Source organism: Rhipicephalus microplus, chromosome 3 (genome assembly GCF_043290135.1).
Source record: "Rhipicephalus microplus isolate Deutch F79 chromosome 3, USDA_Rmic, whole genome shotgun sequence".
Classification (NCBI taxonomy): Eukaryota; Metazoa; Arthropoda; class Arachnida; order Ixodida; family Ixodidae; genus Rhipicephalus; species Rhipicephalus microplus.
In genome coordinates, this window is record NC_134702.1 from 98,352,514 (window position 1) to 98,375,140 (window position 22,627).

A 22,627-nucleotide genomic window follows, 5' to 3' on the forward strand; every position below is an offset into this window, starting at 1 on the left:
GTGACAGAAAACATGCTTAAACTCCTTGAAGATATGCATACCACCAGTCGTGTATGTAATTAGTGTGAGCGCAGTCACCGACTCTTCTTTATCAATTGGACGTGTCATCATCATTTGTATAATTTTCTCATCTGTAGATATCATCATCAGTGTGTGCCAGCTCAAGCTCGCCTCGAATAAAGCTCTTCCTCATAAGTGGTGGAGGTGCTTCTCGATCCCCAAGTCCTCTCGCACGTTACCAGTGGAGCTCCGCTCGGGTCATCGTCTACTACCACCTGCCATGGCAGTGCAAGACAATCCTGGTCCATCCAACACCACCAGCCCAGTGCAGCCTCCGCCGTCGACCCTGGCCATTTTCTTCTGTCCCCTTCCCTCCTGCCTCGAGAAGCTATAAGAAGACATGAAAATGTGTAAATAGTATTATGCCTTGAAAAAGACGGGGCTCCCATCGAAACATACACACACACACACACACACACACACACACACACACACACACACACACACATATATATATATATATATATATATATATATATATATATATATATATATATATATATATATATATATATATATATATATATATATATGTATATATATATATATATATATATATATATATATATATATATATATATATATATATATATATATATATATATATATATATATATATATATATATATATATATACACACACACACATATATATATATATATATGCCAAACCCACTCAACAACAGGGAGCCGAGGGACACAAGGAGCCATCCAGGGTCCCAGCAGTGACGACGTCGCCACTCCCACCAGCGAGGCCTTACAACACCAGGCGGACGAATGCGGCGAAGACCAAGGCGGCGGCTTCCAAATGACACGGGGAAACAAAAGGTACGGGCAGTCTTAAACACGCATGGTCCCACTCATTTCTATCGATTAGGAAAATCATTGAAAAGCGGGTGCAATACGAAAAACACGCAGAACAACTAAACAAATATCTATCTCACGAAATTGCACCTAAGGGTCTCCGCCTAGCCTGCAACCCCTCAATGTCTACACTAAGTGAAGCAGAAAGGGGGAAGTGGGAAAAAATATTACTAGAAGCGTCCTTGCAACTGACTCGGGTCATTGCGGACCATTGTGAGCGTAAGGCCGCCGAACACAGTGTCACGGAGGCCACGCAGAAAGTGGTATCTAATCTCGGAGAGCATGAGGCAAGAGAACTGGAAAGATATGAACTAAAGAAGAGAGGCGAAATTTCAGTAGTAAAAGATAGAAAATTCAAGCGGGATTGCAGTAGCTCCACTGCTCTGCAACAGGAAAATAGGAATGAGGCCGTACAAGAACACCAGGGACCACCCGTACCTCAACCTAACTTTGAGGAGAAAAATGGGAACTCAGAACCACAGTGCAATCCTAATCAAAACATCCTTACTCTCGAATATGACGCTGACACTCCCGTGCCACGTGATAGCCAAGAGCAGCCGAAAACTTATGAGGAAAATGTACTCAATCTGTCAAACACAACACTCACACCCGCTCAGCTTCAACTTTTGTCGAGAGGCTTGACCTTTTGTCCATCATCCGGTAAATTCAATGAATTTGAACTGTACCAAGACCTCGATAACTTTGCGCGTAATCTCCGCCTCCGTGAATACTTTCATGATCGCAAGGACTGTACGAACGAGAATAGAGTGATTGGTGGTGACAGATCATGGTGTCCGGGTGAGCAGAGGGACAAACACCTCGATATGTATATATCAGCAGTTCAAAAAGATATCATCAGAGCGTATGGAAAAAATCGGCCATTTCGAAACAACATATCAAAGTCAGAACGAAGGGCACTCGATGAACTACGAAAAAACACTGGAATTACTATCAAACCGGCTGATAAAGGAGGCTGCATAGTAATTCTAAATACGTCGGACTACTTAAAGGAAGGGGAACGACAGCTATCAGACACAAAATTCTACAAAGAACTTCCAACGGACCCGACTCCCGAATTTGAAAGGGAGATAAAAGTAACCCTAAACAATCTCCGCCGGGACGAGAAAATTACCGGCAAAATGTTAAAAGCAATGTTACCGGCCCACTCTGTTCCCGGTCGATTCTATTTACTCCCCAAAATACACAAGGCAGGTAATCCGGGACGTCCGATAGTATCCAGTAACAGCACATCAACAGAAAATATATCAGAATTCATCAATTCCTTAATAAAAAACATCCCCCCAAATTTTCCCTATTACCTAAAGGACACAAACCACTTCATCTGCGAAACTTCAAGTCTCGACATCCCAGGCGACAGTTTTCTGGTGACCATGGACGTCTGCTCACTGTACACCAACATACCCCACCATGACGGAATAGCGGCTATGGTTTCTGAATATGTAAAATCTGACTCATCAACTAGTGTAAGTGGCGAGGTACTGTTTACACTTCTTGAACTTGTACTAAATTATAACCATTTTGAGTTCAACGGCAAGCATTTCCTTCAGGTCAGTGGCACTGCAATGGGCACGAAAATGGCCCCAAACTTCGCGAGCACCTTTATGGCTTCACTTGAAATCCCATTCATTGAGGGACGCACCTTGAAACCTTTCTACTACAGAAGATACTTAGACGATATTTTTATGATATGGAACCATGATGAGGGAAGTCTTTTCCGCTTCATAGAGGATTTTAACAAATGCCACCCGTCAATAAAATTCACGCACAAAATTTCCAAAACTAGCATTAACTTTTTGGACGTTACTGTCACGGTCGAAAATGACCGCTTGTCAACAAACCTTTACAGAAAGCCTACAGACCGTCAAATGTACCTACATTTCAACAGCAGCCACCCAAAGCATTGCAAAACGGGTATTCCATATTCTCAGGCCTACCGGTACCGAAGAATATGCACCGATATGCGGGAATTTGACAGACACGCGGAACACCTAAAGCACTCCTTATTGAAACAAAATTATCCGGAAGACATTATTGACGATGCCATACTACGTGCTCGCAACGTGAACAGGAATGATATAATTAAGGGACCAAACAAAGTACCTAAAACGACTTCCCAAACGAACCTTGTACTAACTTACTCCTCATCAGCGCCACGAATCAACAACATACTTTCCCGCCATTTCAACATAATCAGGCAAAGCGAACGACTAACTTCTATTTCGCGAAGCCACCTCACGTGGTGTACCGCCGGGATAAAAATCTGAAGGACATTCTTGTCAGGGCAAAAACAAACACCCCCAAAATTCAATCAGGGTGCCATCCCTGCGGAAAATCTCGATGCAAGGTATGCCCACAGATGCTCACAACACGTGAATCCAAAGCGAACTTCTCGGATTTCAAATTCTGCATAACTGAAAGCCTTAATTGTGACTCCAGTAACGTAATATACATGCTACATTGCAACATCTGCGGACAAGAATATATCGGCCAAACAGACACGCCATTTCGGCTGCGGTTCAATAATCACCGGTACCACGCCACTTCACTGCCGAAGCTACCTTTATCTAGACATCTGCGCCTGCCAAACCACAGTTTTAAAAATATTAGCGTAACTCTTTTGCAGTCCGGTTTTTCAAACAGACGCGAGCGCGAACAGCGTGAGGCATATTTTATTTTCAAATTTCGTACATTAGTAGCCGGTATCAATGAGGACCCCGGAAAACTCAACTGCCTCCGAGAAGTAAGCCAGGAGAAAATTGGTGACAAAGATTGATAGCTGGAGACCATGCTTTTTTCTGACTGACTCGTACGTGTACACTGTCCTCTTCTTTCTTTCTTTTTTTTTTTTTTTTTCACATGCACATACAAAGTGTTTACGTTCGCCTACCACTTCATGACCGTTGAAGGGAAACGGACGAAGATTAAAGGTAAATAGCCGACCGACCCATTAACGAGAAACCTTTCCTTTACACACACCGCCCGCCGCCCGCCGAACGACCAAACGACCAATTACGGGGAAACCCCTTTCTTTAGGCACGCCGTCCCGGACCCTCCCGGCACCGCGGCGACAATCTTGGGTGGCCCGACACACGCCAAGAACTGAACAGCACGTGATATGAACCATAGGTGGATGTAGACGGACAGTTGGCTTCGTTCCCAGTGTCGACAGTGGTTCTTCCTGTTTTTTTTTTTACTTTCTTTCTTTTCTTTCTTTTTTCGTCTTTTCTCTCTCTCTTTTTTTCCTTCTTCCAGTTCCCTCTCACTCTCGCAAACGTCTTTCAAGGCGAGAGGGACGCGGCAGCAAGGAAGTTCATGTCAGTATAACTCATCCCCTGATGAAGGGAGGTCCCCTCCCGAAACTGTTGGGAAATAAATATATTTATCCTTGTTGACAACGCTCCCGTTGTGATATATCCCATACCTTCACGAAGACTAACTGGCCCATTGAATTATTACTCCCACTATATATATATATATATATATATATATATATATATATATATATATATATATATATATATATATATATATATATATATATATATATATATATATATATATGTGAAGAAGTTTTTCCAATGGGTTAAACGTACTTGGGAAGAGAAGAAACGCAACTTAGCGGTTGTCTCAATTTTATTACCAACGGTTTCGACCGGTGGACCGGTCTTCGTCAGACTTGTGTTCGCAAACCCTGACGAAGACCGGTCCACAGGTGAAAACCGATGGTAATAAAATTAAGACAACCGTGTGTGTGTGTGTGTGTGTGTGTGTGTGTGTGTGTGTGTGTGTGTGTGTGTGTGTGTGTGTGTGAGTGAGTGAGTGAGTGAGTGATCATACACATGCAAACACGCCTGAACATACATAAGGGAGGAGGAGCCTCTCCTACAAGAAGTCTATTTACCGATGTGCTCTGCCCTCACCACATCGAGAAGGAACTTTTGATGTCATAAAGTCTATGCCTGCTACTGGACGGTGGTTGTGACGTCAAGAGACCTAAATCGCGTTCAGATGACGGACCGATCGGACAAATGCCCCAATGCATTGTACACATACTGTGGTAGTGTGAACGGCACAATGTGCCGAATTAAAATTAGAAGTCACACGCCATCAGTTTTTCGACTGAGCAGTGGTCGTGGCGAGCTAAGCATTTTTGTTGTTCGTTTTAACGCCCTTTACCACGGAGGAAGGAAAGGTATCCTTCATCCGTGTCCTTTACTTTCGAGCGGGGCGAACTTGCCCGCGCAAAACAGTTTCGTTTTCAGTGGCGCTGGTTCCATGAGTAGATGTCGCCTCTATCGATTTGTTTTCATTTCGAAGGAATCGGGCGAAAGTTGCGTTCTCCTTTTCGGAGTATTTGTTGGTATTTCTGCTAGTTAGCAAACATGTGAAGAGTGGAGGCCGAATTTTAAGGTAAATAATGGTTGCTCCTGATCGGTAGTGGCTTCGGTGTGACGACAATGAATGTAAGAACCAGGAAAGCCGACGCCTTGCCGTGCTCTCACATGGCTTTACAGAACCGAGGAAAATGTGTGCTTGTGTGCCTGCATCATCGGGCCGAGGCAGAGCTTGTCAATTTTACATGAGATTAGTCGAACTGTTGTAGTGTTGTGTGAAGTGAGATCTTTTTGTTGTGCCTAAAAGCCAGCGGAAAATCCTGAGCCACAACTGCGTGCTACTCGGGAAAGGTGTGCCCCTTGATCGGTCCCGTCTAACACGCGCGCTTGCGAAAGGTCCGCCAGCATTGCATCGCTCTGCGGCTGATAATATTTCGTGAAGTGTTCCGCGCGTCACCGTGTTTTCTACTGTGCTTCTTCCACGCAGCTGCAAGCATGTTGGAAGGTCTAGCGGCGTGGGTACTCAACACCTATGTTGGCGGCTATGTCGAGAACCTCAACACGCACCAGTTGTCAATTGGGTTGCTCCGAGGTGAGTTGCCGAAACGTCTACATAATTCAATTCCGAATTGAAACGTTGAGGAACGGCGTTTCCAGCTCGCGGCGCTGTTTCCATAAGCCTCGATCTGAAATTCAGTTTCACGTGTGCAGGCCAAGTTGAATTGGAGAACCTTCCACTCAAGAAAGATGCGTTTCGACATTTGCTGCTGCCGCTGGAAATCAAAGCGGGTAAATATTGGCTTTGTGCAAATATCGGACCTGTTTGTCGAGTAGTTTTAGAGGTTCCAAGAACTTACCTAGCGTACGTGTCGCGTAATTTCACCTATTCGTCTTTTGGAAACAGGTTTCATCGGCAAGCTGAGTTTGAAAATTCCAGTGACCCGGCTGCGAAGTGAACCCTGGCTAATCACCATTGAACAACTGTACATAGTTATCGGTCCAGTCTCTCTTGACGATGTAAGTTGTGTATACTTCTACAATTTGCTAAAACATATGTGTGTATACATTGCTTTCTTGTGAAGTCCGACAAACTGTAGATATTGTACTTATTAAAACTTGCACCCTGAATTAGCAAAGGGATCAGCAGGATTTCATTCATTGATATTGATCTGAAAGTCGGTAAAATATAATGAACGTTCTGATGTGTCTTTAGTGCGCATCAAATAGAAAATTACGAATGCTGAGATTTTAGTGTTTACTGATATGATATTTGAGCTATCTACACAATTTTTTATTGTTGTTTTGTCACTCAATTGTTCCATATTGTCGTGAAATTCTGATCGAATAGCATTTTGGTGTGGACAAAATTCGGAAACTTTATGTACCGCGTATTAGCATAAACTTGAATCACTTCAAATGATCACATTCTGCATCACTCTGCCACAGTGTTTCTGCACTGTAAGCGTTTATTAAGGTGGGTGTCACGTGGCTTCCTTCTGATAGCGATTGAGGCTCATCTGGATTTAATTTATTTCTTTGATTGGTTCCCTCATTTCCACGGCTTGCGCAGATGAGCCGAACATGACCGAGAAATTACATCCTGATCAAACTATCTGACACTCTTGTTATCTTGGTGTCACATGGCACTCTGCTGATTGCAACTAAGCCCGAATGGAATCAGCTTTTTCAACAAAAATTGGCTCCCTTTTACAGTGTGCATCAAGAAGCCAATCACGATAAAGGAATTCTATCCGTACTATGCTTGATTGCGGTCAAAAGTGACTGTGACATGGCTATTACACAATTCGATTGATCATAATCGATCATGTAAACTTTCGTCTGGAAGTTAAAATTGTAGTATTCATTTACTGAATCAGGATCAATAAAAGCAACTCAATTCAAAGTATTTAGGATGTGGCTGCAACACCCTTTTCTGTGTTAGCATTATTAAACAAGAGAGATCTCATTTACACGCAAAATGTGTTAGATAAAAGCGGGTTGGCAGAATCAACATTCCCCGCTTATGCATATGCTGCATTTTATAACAGAAGAAAAAAATTTAAATCTGCAACACATGATCAGCGGTAGTGTTGTTTTTGTTCAGTGTCACTTTGAGAATGAAACATTGTTCTCAGTAGCTTTTGTATTTTAAAGTTTCGTCCAATCTTGATCACCATTCATCTGTATCGAACATTACATTTCTTTCTACAGTTGCACAAACAGCTGTGGTTTAAAATAACTCTTTGTGTAGCTTGCTTTTGCTCATGTCAGATCAGTGTAATGAGTGTGTGAGGTGACTGTGATCTGGTCCTAATAAGTATACTCTTCTGTAATAGAAGACAGCACACACTTAAAATGTGCGTAATCATATTGCTTAAATGTGCCCTGCGTTCTGCCGAGAACGCATTGAACAAATTATAGTATAATATATAAATTCAGTTTATAATATAAAAAAGAATAATTGAATTCTCAGAAACCCATGCTTGCAGTAAATAAACACTAAGGCAAATTATCTCCAACTCTTTATAGACTGGCTCATATGGATGCTCCTAACTTGAGATGTCCTTGTTGACATCTTTGTTGTACGGTGACCTTTCATTTGTGTAATAATGCGACCTTCAAAAAAAAAACAGTCTATGGTTGACCTGTTCGATGGAAGTGCTGCTCCAATTGCTCTAAACTGCTCCAAAATAGAAATACTGCTCCATGCTGCTCCAACCTGCAATTTTTGTCAGTAACTGCTCTAAACCAGCTCCAAATTAAAGCTGAGAAACTGGAAACAGTGAACTTCAATCGCGGGACCATCCAGCGAGCATTAATGAAAGCTAGTACATTGACAATGCTACCCGTACTAATATTGTGAATATATATATGTGACATGCAGACTATTTTTGTGAAATGTGTGTGAGATTAGTTCAGCATCATAATGTTTACTAACTGCTGCTGTGGCGGCTTTGATGTGTGGTTGATTATATTCGATGCTTTATCAGCTTTGAGCTCATTCATGTCACAATAAGAAGCATTGTAAGTGTACAGCTCATTTAGTTGATTTTGCTTTAAAATTTTCACAGCAGGCTGTTTTGGGGAAATATAAAAATAATGTACAGTCCTCGTATAGATTATAAACTGGAGCTGCGACAATAGTTACATACATGTGCCCATGGCTGCTTTTGTGATTTGGGGCTCAGCTTTATCGCTTTTATATATTTTCTACCACAGGTATTCGCATTTCAAATATAGGTAGCTCATCTTACTCGGTGTTCAATGACCATCTATTTGCTCAGTTATTTGTTTTGTGCTATTTGAAGTGATTACTGTATGTGCAATATATTTGATAAGTATGAATATTCATAAGAAGCTTAGATGATGCGAACTCCAGCAGTCGTTCGGAATATTTTGCCATCTGCTCCGAAAACATCTGTTGTAACTCCATGCTAACATTTTTTTCTGTTTCAAAAACACTTACGGCTGCTCCGAAGCACCATTTTTCTGTTCCGGAATCTGCTACAAAAATAAAAGTATTACTTCTATTACTGGTTCTATGTAAAAACTTTTTTTGTGTGATGTTGAATTGCCAGAGATGCGCATTGATGATGCATTTCTGTGCATGTATCTATGCAGTATGATGAAGCGCGTGAAGATCAAGTGTTACAGAATACCAAAATTTCCAAACTGGATGCCATGGAAGCCAAGTGGAAGGTGAGGCAGAAACCACCCGCATTCATTCATATTGCCCTCCAGCTCAATAATTTTGCCTGTTGTAGGTTGCTGCACTTTATTGTTGAGGTTGCTGCACTTTATTGCTTTTTTTAACATACACCAAATAACCGTCAACCTATATGAGTTAACTAATATCTGTATGTAACCATGCATCATGCTCGCAATCAGTGCATTGACATTTATTGATAAATGTTAATGTGTCGATTGCATAGGTTTTATTGTTTATCTGTCATTTATCTTTCTGTTTTGACAGTCCACAGTTGCTCTGATCTAGCTTATCTCATCAAAACATTTACAAAGGTGGTGTGAATGTGCAGGAGATATCATGGCACAGTATAGATGACACACGCAGAGAAAAAATTGGGTATTTAGTGACTTTCCTTGTTTTGTGCATGAATCACCGTCAAGGCTGACTTGCGCTTTCACTATTAATTGAAAAATTAAGTACGCACTGTAGTCATGAAACTAATGCTGCTTACTAAAGTATTTGTCAGGGACGTTTTACTGGCGCTGTCCTAGTGTCTTTGTAGTTTCTTCTGAACATCATATTACAATGTTGGCAAAGTCGTATCAGCCCTTTATATGAATTGTCAAATGTTTGCACTAAGATGAGTTACAAGCAGAAGAAGGAATGCTCTGCAAAACTTGAAACCGTGTCAACGGAATGAGCATCTGTAGCAGTGCATTTTAACTTGTAGGAAAGAGTATGTTGTGCAAACTGACCAGTACTGTAACTGAGTAATTTATTCATGAGGAAATTTTCAGAAGCTGTTGCCAACACATTTCGGGAAACATTGGGGCTAAATAATCTTTAATCAAGGGGATGAATGCCAAGTGGGATTTACCTAATGATCTGATGCAGCAGCAGCACTGACCGAATGCCAAGGATGGTATTGACGGCCTAAGTTTTCTAAACATTGAAATGGTTGCTGGTGCTATATTGTAGCTCACCCTGAAGAAATTTCTCAGAAGAGAGAAAGTTGACCAAATAAATACAGATGGAAAATGTGAAGGAGTGAAGGTTGTGTTAGTGTACCTTTGATTGGGAATGCATCGTTGTCATCGTCAGTCCAGTCTATGTTAACTGCAAAATAAGGGCCTCCCCCAAAGTTTGCACTAGTTGTTCCATTTTATACGCGTGGATTCGTTGATTTTGTATTGATATAACCTACCCTTCTGTCGTCCTCGGCCATGTCTCCCATCTCTAATTATCCTATTCTTTTTGCACATCGCTATATGCCTGTCTTGCAGCACGCAGGTAACATGCCTGATAGTTGTCAGTTTGGCACCTGTCTTTTTAACCTGTGTTCTTTGTGCACGTCTCTCTTATCCCATGATCACTGCTGACCGCTGAGGTCATTGTTTAAAATCTTTCCTTTCTTTGCACAGGCCAGCTACGAATCAAAGCAAGAACCTTCGTACTATGCATACTCCTATGCAGCGTGGTTGACTTGTGGCACATCTGTTATGAGCAACATAATCAAAAACTTGCAGGTGAGCTTTACTATATAAAAAAATAAATGAAAGTCCCACTGTGTTTGAAGACATCTCTACTAATTATTTTTGGTGTCCACATATATACGACTAATTCCAAGAATTAATTTTTGTTTTTTACCCGACATCAGCGGGGCACTTAATGCCTTTGTACATTAATTGCTGTTGTATAAATGCAGAATTATAATGTAGTCCTAATGTATTTAGTGCATTCAGACATATGGATGATTACCTTAGCACTTTACATTTACTGTTGAAATGAAACAAGAAGTTGTTTTAGTATTATTTATGAAATTAATTAACTGTTTGATGTCTTCATGTTGGATAGATGAGATGTGAAGCAAAGTGCTGTAACTATTAAATCGCTTCTTTTATATGGTGCAGTAGTATTCTTCGAGGTATTTATTGCTTGCTGGATATTTGTATTCCTTAAAACAGCTACATGTCTAAAAATTTGTTTAGTCTTATAAGCTCTTAGTAATTTGAAGCATGCCCGAAGTTCAGGGGACAATGGAAGCTAAAAGGGACAAGAAATAGTTGGATTGTTAAAATGTCGCTGGAGCCAATATTTCAGCTTGTCTTAAACAGAGCCATTGAAGACGGTTCCTCTTGTCGAAATTTTCACTTCGGCAATATTCAGTGTTCAATCATTTTTGTTTCTAGTGATTTCGTTATATACAAGATCTCAAATTTGATAACATGGAGTTGTGTACATATCAAAATAATTCCCAACTGCAACTCTAGTAACATTTTCTTGTTAACTGCATGTCATTATCTTTTCTCAAGACTATGCTCCCAATAAATATCTTGAGAAAGTTGATGTTTATGACCTTACAAAAAAATCAATGAAATATTTACATGTTTTTGGTGTTGCTGCATTTTTTTTTGTGAGAGTTACTGCTGAAATAGTACTTAGTATTGGCTAAAACTGAAAAAGAATATTGCTCTTAACCTGTGGAATGTCTGCTGTCAAGATTTTCATTGCCCTATATGAAAATCATTTGTCAGTGAAGATAGACAGGTTACTGCTATATTCTACTTACTTTTTTTCTTCTGAAGTAGTATATGTGGTATTTCAAATTTGTTTGGCAGTGAACCTGCGCGGCAGTGAGTGTGTGTGGCGATATCATAGAAATCCGAAGCACTCAAAAAGAATGCAGTTATCTATTTCTGAATGAAAAGAGGAACTGTTCAATCACAATAAAAGAGCGAGACAAGGGAACAAAACAAATGACGTGGCAACGTCTACATAAAAATAAATGTAGGTCTTGTAAAAGAGATCCCGTCCAAAAGTTATGCTTTATTTGGAATGTCGGGATGCCTTTTATTGCAGTAGCGTTTAAAAAATGTTTTATACCCTAAAAATGGATGTGTTTTTTTCACATTTTCAGTTCAAAATCAAGGACATCCATATTAGGTATGAGGATGATAGCACGGATCCTCAAAACCCATTTGCCTGTGGCGTCACCATCCAGACTCTCTCGTCACAAGCAGCTGCAGCAGATGAGGTCAGTTTGACGTTTCCATTTACTGGCGCCCTTCGCAAACGTCTTTAAGACTCGCATATTTCAGATCAGGCTAACTCTTGTCTTGCAAACTAACTTGTCTGATCTAAATAGACTTGCCAAATGTCTAAGCTGCATGTTACATGTCTGTCATCAATCATGCAATATCTAAATGTCATGATATATTATTTTGTTTTAATTTTCATTTTTTACTGTGAATTCACTGGCAACAATACTGTATTTTCTCTTGTGTAAGGTGCCCTTGCACTCCTAAGTACAATACAAGAAAAAAATTATTGTGGGAATCTGTTATTTACTTCTTCCTCAACTCTTCGTTGCCATAATCACCATAACTCATTTGTCTCTCTGTCTTCATCGTCACCTTGTGTCATTATCGTCATCATTGTGTGGGTGCGTGCTCTGCCCGTTGGTTTTCCAAGGTCTTACCTCGAATTATCGCCGTCGCAACCAAGACGTCATAATATATATTCCGCAAAGGCATGTATTAACGGGAAGCCACGAATTGCACTGTGAAAAAGCATTGGCATGAGGTGTTGTCAAAAGGCCACCTTGCACACTGGAATTCACTATAACCCCCCTTCATTTCACATTTTCTCCATCTTTTGTGTGGGCTATATACCAAAAAGATACAGTTTACATTATGTGTTCACTTTTTGTATTCTTTTTCTAGAAATAAATGCACTAATGAGTAGTCATATGTATTTAAATATTATGTGAAAAATCACAACAGATTTCGGTCGTGGAGCGAAACGTATCATTGATATCTGAGAGTCTAGGACACGTGTTTTAGAGATAACGGTGTACGTCTGGTTGTGGATTTCGTTTTGTAGATGTGTCTGCTTTATTTTCACAGAAGTTTAGTGCCATTCTCACCATTTTTCACCTCTCGATATTTTACAGGCTCCCGCACAGGAGCCAGCTTCTGGGGCTGCAGATGACGTTGCCCACCAGTCGGTGCAGCTCAGCGGCTTTGCAGTCTATTGGGACAATGACGTGACTCTGCTGGGAGGCCTGGACATCCTCGCGATGGCTGTGAGTCAACTTCCTGCTTCCCTGCACGTGCTTAGTGAGCATGGGGCTTGTGTGTGAGAGAATTGGTCGTTAGGAGAGGATGTGGAGTCTTGCATCCAAAACTTTGAGCAGTGTCTGACGGTCCTGTTTGCAATTCACGATGTGAACATATAACCTGACGACATCTGTATGAGGCTTCTTATTTGTCTATTAGTGTCAGGCTGCCAAGGTTTCTTTTTTTTTTCTCTTCGTCGTGCTTATTGAAAAAAAAAAAAAAGAGGTGTCATGATAGGAGGCACATCTGTTCTTTTTGTTATCATGATCCAGTGTGGCACTTGCGATTGCCGATTCTTTGAGAAGTGATCTTTTGTGTGTTAACTATTTATGAAACGGATTTTGCAAATTCTCATTGGCTGTTTGTAGTTATTTTATTAGATTGCTCGTCTGCTGTTGTTTTATTGGAAGCCATACTCATGCTATCTCATTTTGCCCACAGCCTGTCACAGCAACATTGTTTTTGCGGTTGCGTGCTCGCAGGAGGCCATGAAGAAGCAGCAGACACATGCCCTGAGCACTGCACGCACCGTGAAGCCACACTCGTACCTGTTGGCCACCACGAGCTTCCAGGCACAGATCTCGCGGAACTGTTCACCGCAGCCGCTCAGGGTTCGGTCCAAGCCACGGCTTACCTGCAACTTGCAGCTGGAAAAGTTCAGCATCACCCTCAACGAAGTACGCTTCAATATGTTGCTCTTCTGGGCTTTCACTGTCATGTTATAATGTTTTTTGTTCGTGTTGAATCTTGCAGGAACAGTACCGACAGATGGTGTTTTGCTTCAGGGAACTGGAGAGAATCAACGTGTCCTGGAAATACAGGCGGTGGCGGCCGTCTGTCGGGATTAGTGGAAAGTGAGCACTTGTTCATGTATGCTTGAATGGGCAATTTATTTAGCTTGATAAGAACAAAATACTTCATGGCATGCAAGGCCTGAATTTCTACGGCTTGCTTTTAAAAACATGAGAACTTCACATTTTTTGCCTTACCAAATCGCCTCTGAAAATCAAATCTGGGAGCTAAAGTCGGAACAGTTGGGGATAAGTCAAATCAGAAAGTGTGTTATGTTTTGCGTGCATTTGCATTGTAGCTTGTCATTAGGCATGCAGCATCAAAGGTACGTTGCGTTCATGACAACTGATTAAGGCTGTTAACCCAGGGGTGAAATTGTGTCACTGCAATTTACGATGTGGGAAGAATGGACAGAATTGAATACCGGACAAATTTTTATTTTAGCACTCTGTAGTTGAAAAAAGAGAGTAGAAAACATTTGGCAAGCATTGCTTAGTTGCGAGTTCATTTGCCATTTTTAGTTGTCTGGATTCCAAGAGCGTTCGAAATCTAAAAGCACTCGCCTACATACTTGGACAGGCATTGACTTCAAGTTAATCTCGGTGCTTAAAATTATTCTGAAGCACTTAACTGCAGCATCCTCCATAGAATGTGTAAACCCCGATTTGTTAACATCCTCACTCAATTTACGAAAACTTTGCCAAGCTGTAATGAAAATGTCTTGTATGCATGTAAAACTTAGGGCAGTTTTCAAAATTGTACCGTGGTTTTTTAACACATGCCATAAAACATTGTTGCACCAGTGCTGCTGTTACACTGGTATGGTGTGGTACACTTACCCATCGTGATACTGGCATTGCAATAATTGATTATTGGCATTGCAATGCAATTTAAAAAACCAGAGGTTGTTGGGGGACCGTCCTATGTACGGCTGACGCAGAAGCCTATAGCTAATGTTTCAGCCGCACACAGTCGTTCCGTGCACGGTTAACGTCCCCCAACCGTAGCTTGCCTCATTGCAGCTACTACTACGGGTTCGGGCGAATAAGGCAACTGGCCAGATCAACAACAAACACTTTATTGCTAAGCGTTAGCAATCGCGCGTCACTGTCGCGGGGAGATACTACAGATAACAAAGGTGTTGACGCTTACACCTCGGTCGTGGACGTCCTCGGCTCGCAGGAGGGTTTGCGGGTTCGTCCTCCTGGGATGGTCGCTGGTGTCAGAGGGCGAGCGCCCGTTTGCCCGCTCGTTTTGTTCCCCGACCCGATTTCCCTTTCCCTGACGAGAATGGTACCTTTCCTCGCTGAGGGAGAGGGGAACCTGTTCCTGGCGCCGGGAAAGGGGGGGGAATCGCACGCGCCGGCCGTGGGGGAAGGGGTCCCCGCAACCAGGCGCGTGCGCTGCCCTAAAAGGGAAAGGGAGGCTGGGCGCACCTGCTCCCCACATCTCCTCCCCCCTTAAGAAGGCCCCCGAACGACAGAGACTGCAAAGAGGGAATAATTCGTTTTATTCGTCCTCTAGATAGGCCAGAAGGGCCTGGTCTACGTCCATGCCCTCGGACCGTTCGGTGTCTGCCGCGGGCACCGCCGGAGCCCCCACCGCTCTCTCACCCGCCTCCAAGGTCATTGACGCCACCTCCGGTGTCAATGCAGCCGCCACCAATGTCTCTCCCGGCCCCGCCGCCCCCCGCTCTACGGTAGCCGTTATTGATAGCGGCGCAGGCGGACTCTCGCTGGACGCGTGGCCTGAGGCAACTCTCAGCAGCCACTGCGCGAAGTCCGCCTCCTGGGCCGCCCGCGCCAGCATGGCCCGAACCGCGGCGCCGGAGCGCTCCTGGGATGATTCGCGGCTGGATGGTTGGGTAGCCTGGGTGCGGTGCCGGTGTAATTTCCCCAATTCGTGGGAGTTATGGATCACCACGGCGCCGCACTCGCAGAACCGCGTCCCTGCGGGCACTGGAAGGCAAGCCCCGTTAGCCCTCCGGTCCGCGTCCTCTACCGTGCGCCCCTGAAAAGGGCGATACAGGTGCGCTGGGGCGACCCCAACTCGGGCCCTTTCCTGCCGGCGCCAGGGCCTCGAGGAGACGTAAGACACCGGAGGGTCGCCTCCATCCTGGCTGGTCCAGGTTGCCACGTCTCGGTGGTTGCGGCCGTGAGGCGATGCGGTCGGCTCGCCGCGTTGGGACCCTGGTCTCGTTCCCTGTGAACCGGCGGGTCGTGATGGTGACGGCGAAGCCGAGAGTTGGTGACCAGGCGGCAGCGCGCGCGGACCCCCTCGGTGGCGGCGGCTCGAGTGGCTCTGCCTCGGCGTTCGCGGCCGGGCCGCAGTGGGGTAGGGCTGCCATGTGGACGTTGGTGGGGGTGGGGGCTGGCCGTAAGGAGGTGGTCTCCTCTCCTTGCTGTTCCGGCGGTGCTGTTCCCAATGGCGCTCCATCTGTTCGGTGAGAGTGATACAGATAAAGAACGACAGGTTAACAATCGCACATGTGTTGCGCGCTAACCCTTGCACCCCGCGTCGAACATATCAAACGCGGCCTACCGTGCATAGTTGCCTCCGACTGTTACGCAGGAAGTAGCGCGGTTCTGGGCTCCTGACCCGGTGTCGAACCATCTCACCCGCCGCGCGCGGCTTGGAGGGGGACTGACCGTAGTCCTCATGCGCCTCCCGTGCTATGTAGCGTTTCAAGTCACATACATGCACCGGTCCGCCGCTCGGTTTGCCTTTCATGTTCGCGAGTCGATAAACGAGCGAAGAAACTTTCTCTCGCACTCGGTACGGCCCGGACCATTTCGGTGCCAGCGAGGCAGCAAACTGTTTGCTAGCATTACTGAGAACATGATGGCGCCGCATCACCAGATCGCCCACTTCGTAGTGTACGTTCCTACGCGTGCGGTCATACTGCGCCTTCTGCTGTGCCCTAGCAGTGCTGAGATTATGTCGAGCTTTATGTAAAGCTTCCGCTAGCTTCTCGCGCAGCTGCGTTGCGTATTCAGCGCGTGCTGATGTCGCCACTGGCACTCCACTGCGGTCCGCGAGTACGGTCTCCATCGGATTCGGCAGTTCTCTCCCCAAGTTCAGAGAAGAAGGCGAATACCCAGTCGATCGGTTTACGGTCGATCGTAATGCAAAACCGATCTCTGGAAGATAGGTATCCCAGTCCTTATGTCTTTCAGAGAACGCGACAAGCATGTGCTTGATGTTGCGATTGACTCGCTCCGTGGGGTTCGACTGAGCATGGTAGGTGGTTGTTTTCTTGTGCTTAATGCCCAACGCGGCGCACGTGTCAACAAACACCTTCGCAGTGAAATAAGACGCGTTGTCTGTAATCAACTGCTCGGGGAACCCGAACCTGGTAAAAACCTCCATCAACTTCTCTAAAATCACTCGAGCCGTCAGCTTCCTAAGGGGAAAAAGTTCTACCCATTTAGTGAAGTGATCCGTGATCACCAGCAAGAACTTATTTCTGCTAGGAGTTGAGGGGTACGGGCCCATTACGTCACACGCTGCGATTTGCCAGGGAGTCTGACTGTTAATCGGTTGCATGAGGCCGGGCGGACGTCCTCCTCGCGGCTTGACGCTTTGGCACACACGACATGAACGGGCGTAGCGAATCACATCCCGCTTCATACCTGGCCAGGTAGCGAGGCGACACAACTTAGCGTAAGTCTTAGGGCCGCTCGCATGCCCACCAATGCACGAGTCATGAAAGTAGCGAAGAAGCGCTCCTCTCAACGCGCGCGGTATCACGACTTTAAATGACTCACTTGTGTCATCGTCGGATGGAATGTACCTCAGCAGGACGCCGTCAGAATCTAGCAGATATGAATCCAGCGCGCTCACAGCACTACCAGCTGTTGCCGAGCGCTCCGCACCGACAGCAATACCAGCTGCCCCCTTGTGCGCGGTGGCCTCACTACCACCCGGCTCCCGGAGCCCGTCGAACACCTTTCGACAAAATGGATCTTTCTGCTGAGCTTCTAACAGCTCCCTTCTGCTGAAAACAATCCCTGCGCTAACGACAGCCTCTACGTGGTTCACGCTCTTAGCTCGAACTAACGTTTGCTCCGCTGTTTGCGTTAGCGCGAGTGTCTCGCTCTCAGTTCGTTCCGAATTAGTCGCGTGACTTGCCTCGTGTCGAACTGGAGCACGCGATAGTGCGTCGGCCGCGGCATTGTTCTTACCCTTGCGGTAGCGGACGGTGAAGTCATAACGCTGCAGCAACAATGCCCAACGCGCCAATCGGCCACTTGGTTCGTTCAAACGCCTCAACCACGTGAGCGCCATGTGGTCCGTTTCAATCACAAACGCAACTCCGTCTATGTAAAAGTCAAACTTACGGAGAGCAAAAACTATCGCCAGACACTCTTTCTCGGTTACTGAGTAGTTCCTCTCCGCCGGTGTCAACGTACGGCTCGCGAACGCAATCGGTCGGAGGGAACCTCCATGCTCCTGAAGCAAAATTGCTCCTAAGCCCAGGTCGCTTGCATCGGTGTGAATAACAAACTCCCTGTTCAAATCGGGTAGCTGCAGCTGAGCCGTGTTGGCCAGCAACTTCGTGAGGCGACGCAGTGCGGCCTCTTGCTCTTGGCTCCAAGCCCAACGCTCACCATTCCTCAAGAGCTTCGTTAAAGGCGCCTGCACTGCCGCGCAATCTGGAATGAATTGGCGATAAAAATTCACCATCCCTAAAAAGCGCCTCAGCTCACCGACATTGTTCGGCGATGGATAGCTCACTATCGCTTCAAGCTTACCCTTATCCGGCAAAATGCGACCCTCGTCAAGCGTAAATCCCAATAATGTTATTCGGGTCGCCGCTATCTGAGCTTTGTTTGGGTTCAAAGTGATGCCCGCAGACCTCAGCCGTTCTAGAACGTCTCTCAAGTGGCGCACGTGCTCTTCGAACGTTTTCGAGTAAACCACTATGTCGTCTAGATATGCGAGTGCGTGCTGCCACTTTGCATCTCCCAAAACACGGTCCATTAGCCTCTGATACGTAGCGGGAGCGCCCACCAAGCCAAACGACATTCTCCTGAATTGGAAAAGTCCTCTGTGGCACGTGAAAGCTGACTTCTCTTTATCCCGCTCGTCCATCTCAACCTGAAAATATCCGCGGCTAGCATCGAGCGTTGTGAAGTACTTCGCCCCGCCTAGATTGGATACTAACGATGAAATGGAGGGAAGAGGATACGCGTCCTTCTTCGTAATTTCATTCAGCCTGCGGTAGTCTACACAAAGGCGATACGTATCCTCTTTCTTTGGAACTAGAACTACCGGGAAACCCCATGGGCTGTTTGACCTCTCAACTACGCCTGTTTCGATGAGTTCGTCCAAGGCGGCGTCTAGTGCTTTCCGCTTAGCTAAGCTGATTGGTCGGGGATTGCATTTCCAAGGGCGTGCATCACCCGTGTCAATTCTATGCTTAACCAGCGTAGTGCGGCCGGGACAGTCAGTAAACATCGCGTCATATTCGTACAACAGCGACGACAGCTGCGCTCGTTCCCCCTCTAGTAGGCTCTGTGCCTGTACCAAAAGCGGGTGCACTGCCCTTTCCTGCAGCGCAGCACATTGCTCCGGCGGGGCGTTTACTCGCTTTCTCGGCGCGCTTTCCTCCTCGCGTACTCGCGCCTCTCCCTGCGATTGGCATGCTTTTGTCAATGCGGAGGCCTTCGAGAAAAGCTTCAGCGCGTCTCCGTCGCGCTCTCGGTAACCACCGTTTGCAATGTCAATGACAATACCCGACTTAGCGAGGAAGTCTCGACCCAGGATTAGAGACATTGACAGCCCTGGAAGATGCACGAAACGTTGTCGCCTCACGCGTCTGTCCCAGCGGATCACTAGCCTAGCCGCGCCGCTCGATTGTGCTGTGCCCGTAGCTAGACGGAAGATGGTGTTGCTTTGCCTCAAGCGGATGTTGTTCTCGCGGAGATGGTGCAACACATCGTCACCGAATAAAGAAGCGCTTGCCCCAGTATCCAAAAGTGCTACGAACTTTTTCCGAGCTATCGTTAACTCGATTAGCGGCGCGGGCGAGTCTACGGCATCACCTGCGCGACAGACCGACGGTGCAAGTGATCCGAACGCATCGGTAGGATTACTAATCGCCGCGCGGGGTCCCATGTGAATCACCGGCGGCGCCGTCCGTTTCCCGAACCGCGCGTTTGCTCCTGACCCGGCGTGCGGTCGCATTCGCGAGCGATGTGCCCTGGCGCGCCGCACCGATAGCAAGGACCGCGGACACCACGCCGGTTCGCTCGTAACTCGCCTCGATCAGGTGGTCCTCGCTCTGGATTGCGCCGCTCGTTAGGCCTCGCGTCAACCACGTGCTCCTGCCTTGGAATGTCACGCGCAGGGGCGGCGTGTGCCGTACGGAGCGCGTAAGCGTAGGGGTCTAAAGCGCGGTTTGACAGCTCCCAACCGCGTGACACGTGCTCATCAGCGTACGATGCTGATGCGTTACCCCTAAACGCTTCTGAAGTCACTGCGCCGCCGTTCCATGCACAGCGAGGCTCGATTGACTGCGCGGCGGGCGGAGGGGGGCGATACGAACGCGCTGCGAGGATGTCCCCTTGTATGCGCTTCGCCTCGGTGGCGAGCTCTTCGAGGTCTGCGAACCTGCATCCCCTGAAGTGCGCCGCGAAAGTCGGGTGCGCCTGTCGGGTAACACGCTCGACCTTTTCCGCGTTGGTGGCGTGAGGGTTCGCGAGACGATACAATTCGTCCATCGCCCGTACGTATTCCAGCAAGGATTCGTCCGGATGCTGGGTGCGCAGCTCCAACTCCCTCCGCAAACGCCACTCATAATTAGCCGGTAGGAATTCGCCGCGAAAGCTTTCGCGGAACTCTTCTACCGTACGGGCGCGATGTCCGGTTAGTCGGAACCACCGAGCCGCTTGCTCCGTGAGCGACACCGGGACCACGCGCTCGAGAAGTTCGGCATCAGAAAGACCCGTCGCCTGCTGATAATGGAGCAACCGGTCGAGATACTCGTTGGCGCTCTTGCAGTCGTGGTAACCCGTGTAGGTCGGAACGTCTACCTTGACACGTGGTCGCACATTTTGCACGGGGGCCTGCGCTGTGTTCTGCAGGGCGCTCGCGAGGCTTTGCATAACTGACAGCGCATTCTGTAAGAGTACCTCGCTCGAGGGCAAACTGTTGCCCGAAGACTCGCCTATAGTTGAGGCGCGTGTCGTAACTTGTGGCGGCGCCTCTCTGTTCGCGTCGCGAGATGCCGGAGCGCCATGCGGGCCGCTCTCCGTCGTAGGCCTACTCTCTGCTAACGCGGTCTCTGCACCCTCCTGATCATCCCGCGTGAAACGACCAAGCTCTACGCTGTCGGAAAGTCCTAACAGTACCCCCGCGTTAGCCAAAGGATCGCCACTCTGCGACGCGACATCCGACAACATTGACAAATCTTGGAATTCCGACATGCCTATTATCCTACGTGTGGAAGAGCGCCCTGGCACTTGCTCGCGTCCACAGAACTAGCCGCGTTGCCAAATTCGTTACGTTGGGCGCCAGATGTTGGGGGACCGTCCTATGTACGGCTGACGCAGAAGCCTATAGCTAATGTTTCAGCCGCACACAGTCGTTCCGTGCACGGTTAACGTCCCCCAACCGTAGCTTGCCTCATTGCAGCTACTACTACGGGTTCGGGCGAATAAGGCAACTGGCCAGATCAACAACAAACACTTTATTGCTAAGCGTTAGCAATCGCGCGTCACTGTCGCGGGGAGATACTACAGATAACAAAGGTGTTGACGCTTACACCTCGGTCGTGGACGTCCTCGGCTCGCAGGAGGGTTTGCGGGTTCGTCCTCCTGGGATGGTCGCTGGTGTCAGAGGGCGAGCGCCCGTTTGCCCGCTCGTTTTGTTCCCCGACCCGATTTCCCTTTCCCTGACGAGAATGGTACCTTTCCTCGCTGAGGGAGAGGGGAACCTGTTCCTGGCGCCGGGAAAGGGGGGGGAATCGCACGCGCCGGCCGTGGGGGAAGGGGTCCCCGCAACCAGGCGCGTGCGCTGCCCTAAAAGGGAAAGGGAGGCTGGGCGCACCTGCTCCCCACAAGGTTCAGTGCTGGCTGCGGCAATCTCGTTTGGATGGATCTTAAATGTAAAAGCATTCATGTGCTTCCATTTAGCTGTGGACTGCAAGCGGTCAAAGTACAGTGCAGTCCACTTATAACGATACCACATATAACGATATATCGGTTATAACGATGGGTCGACCTAACAGTCTCATTTTATGCATTGGGGCTATGGGGAAAAAAACCATATATAACGATATGTTATCCACCGCATATCGGATACAACGATGAAAAGTTTGCCGTGGACGGCATGTTTCATTCAGAATAATCGTAACATTTAGATTGATAAGTTCCTCTGAAACGAACTATGCCGAGACAAGACGAAAAGTTAGCGTAGGCGAGTACCTGCCGCCACTGCAGCACAGCGCCGGCAGCGCGTCCCAGCCGTGCAAAAAGCCGAGGAGAGCGTCGCGAGTTGGCGCGACGCGCTACAGATGGCGCCAGCTGTGTCACGTTTTGCGCCTCGCCGCGCGTCGACCGCGGAGAGGCTGAGAGAATTAAAAAAAAAAATTGCGAAAAGCAAAGCGCCGCGCTCCGCGGCTCCCCGCCTTCTACAACGGCAAGCCGGCAAGCTACGAGTAGCTTGCCGAACGAAAGCGATAAGAGAGAGAAAATAAAAAAAGCGAAAAGCAAAGCGGCGCGGCGGCATCGGGGCGGGGCCTCGTT

The 22,627-nt window shown here is 46.8% G+C and overlaps 1 protein-coding gene across 3 annotated transcripts in view; it reads left to right on the forward strand.

Moving 5' to 3' along the window:
* Positions 1–5,243: 5,243 nt before the first annotated feature.
* LOC119159782 (intermembrane lipid transfer protein VPS13D-like) overlaps positions 5,244–22,627 on the forward strand; it is a 134,662-nt gene continuing 117,278 nt past the window's right edge. For all 3 annotated transcript variants that reach the window (XM_075890045.1, XM_075890046.1, XM_075890047.1), the window contains exons 1-10: positions 5,244–5,355; positions 5,767–5,871; positions 5,991–6,068; positions 6,184–6,296; positions 8,901–8,978; positions 10,389–10,493; positions 11,885–12,001; positions 12,920–13,051; positions 13,568–13,762; positions 13,839–13,939. In XM_075890045.1, coding sequence (XP_075746160.1) covers positions 5,775–5,871; positions 5,991–6,068; positions 6,184–6,296; positions 8,901–8,978; positions 10,389–10,493; positions 11,885–12,001; positions 12,920–13,051; positions 13,568–13,762; positions 13,839–13,939 — 1,016 coding nt within the window. In that variant the 5' untranslated portion in view covers positions 5,244–5,355; positions 5,767–5,774. The remainder of the gene's footprint in view (positions 5,356–5,766; positions 5,872–5,990; positions 6,069–6,183; positions 6,297–8,900; positions 8,979–10,388; positions 10,494–11,884; positions 12,002–12,919; positions 13,052–13,567; positions 13,763–13,838; positions 13,940–22,627) is intronic.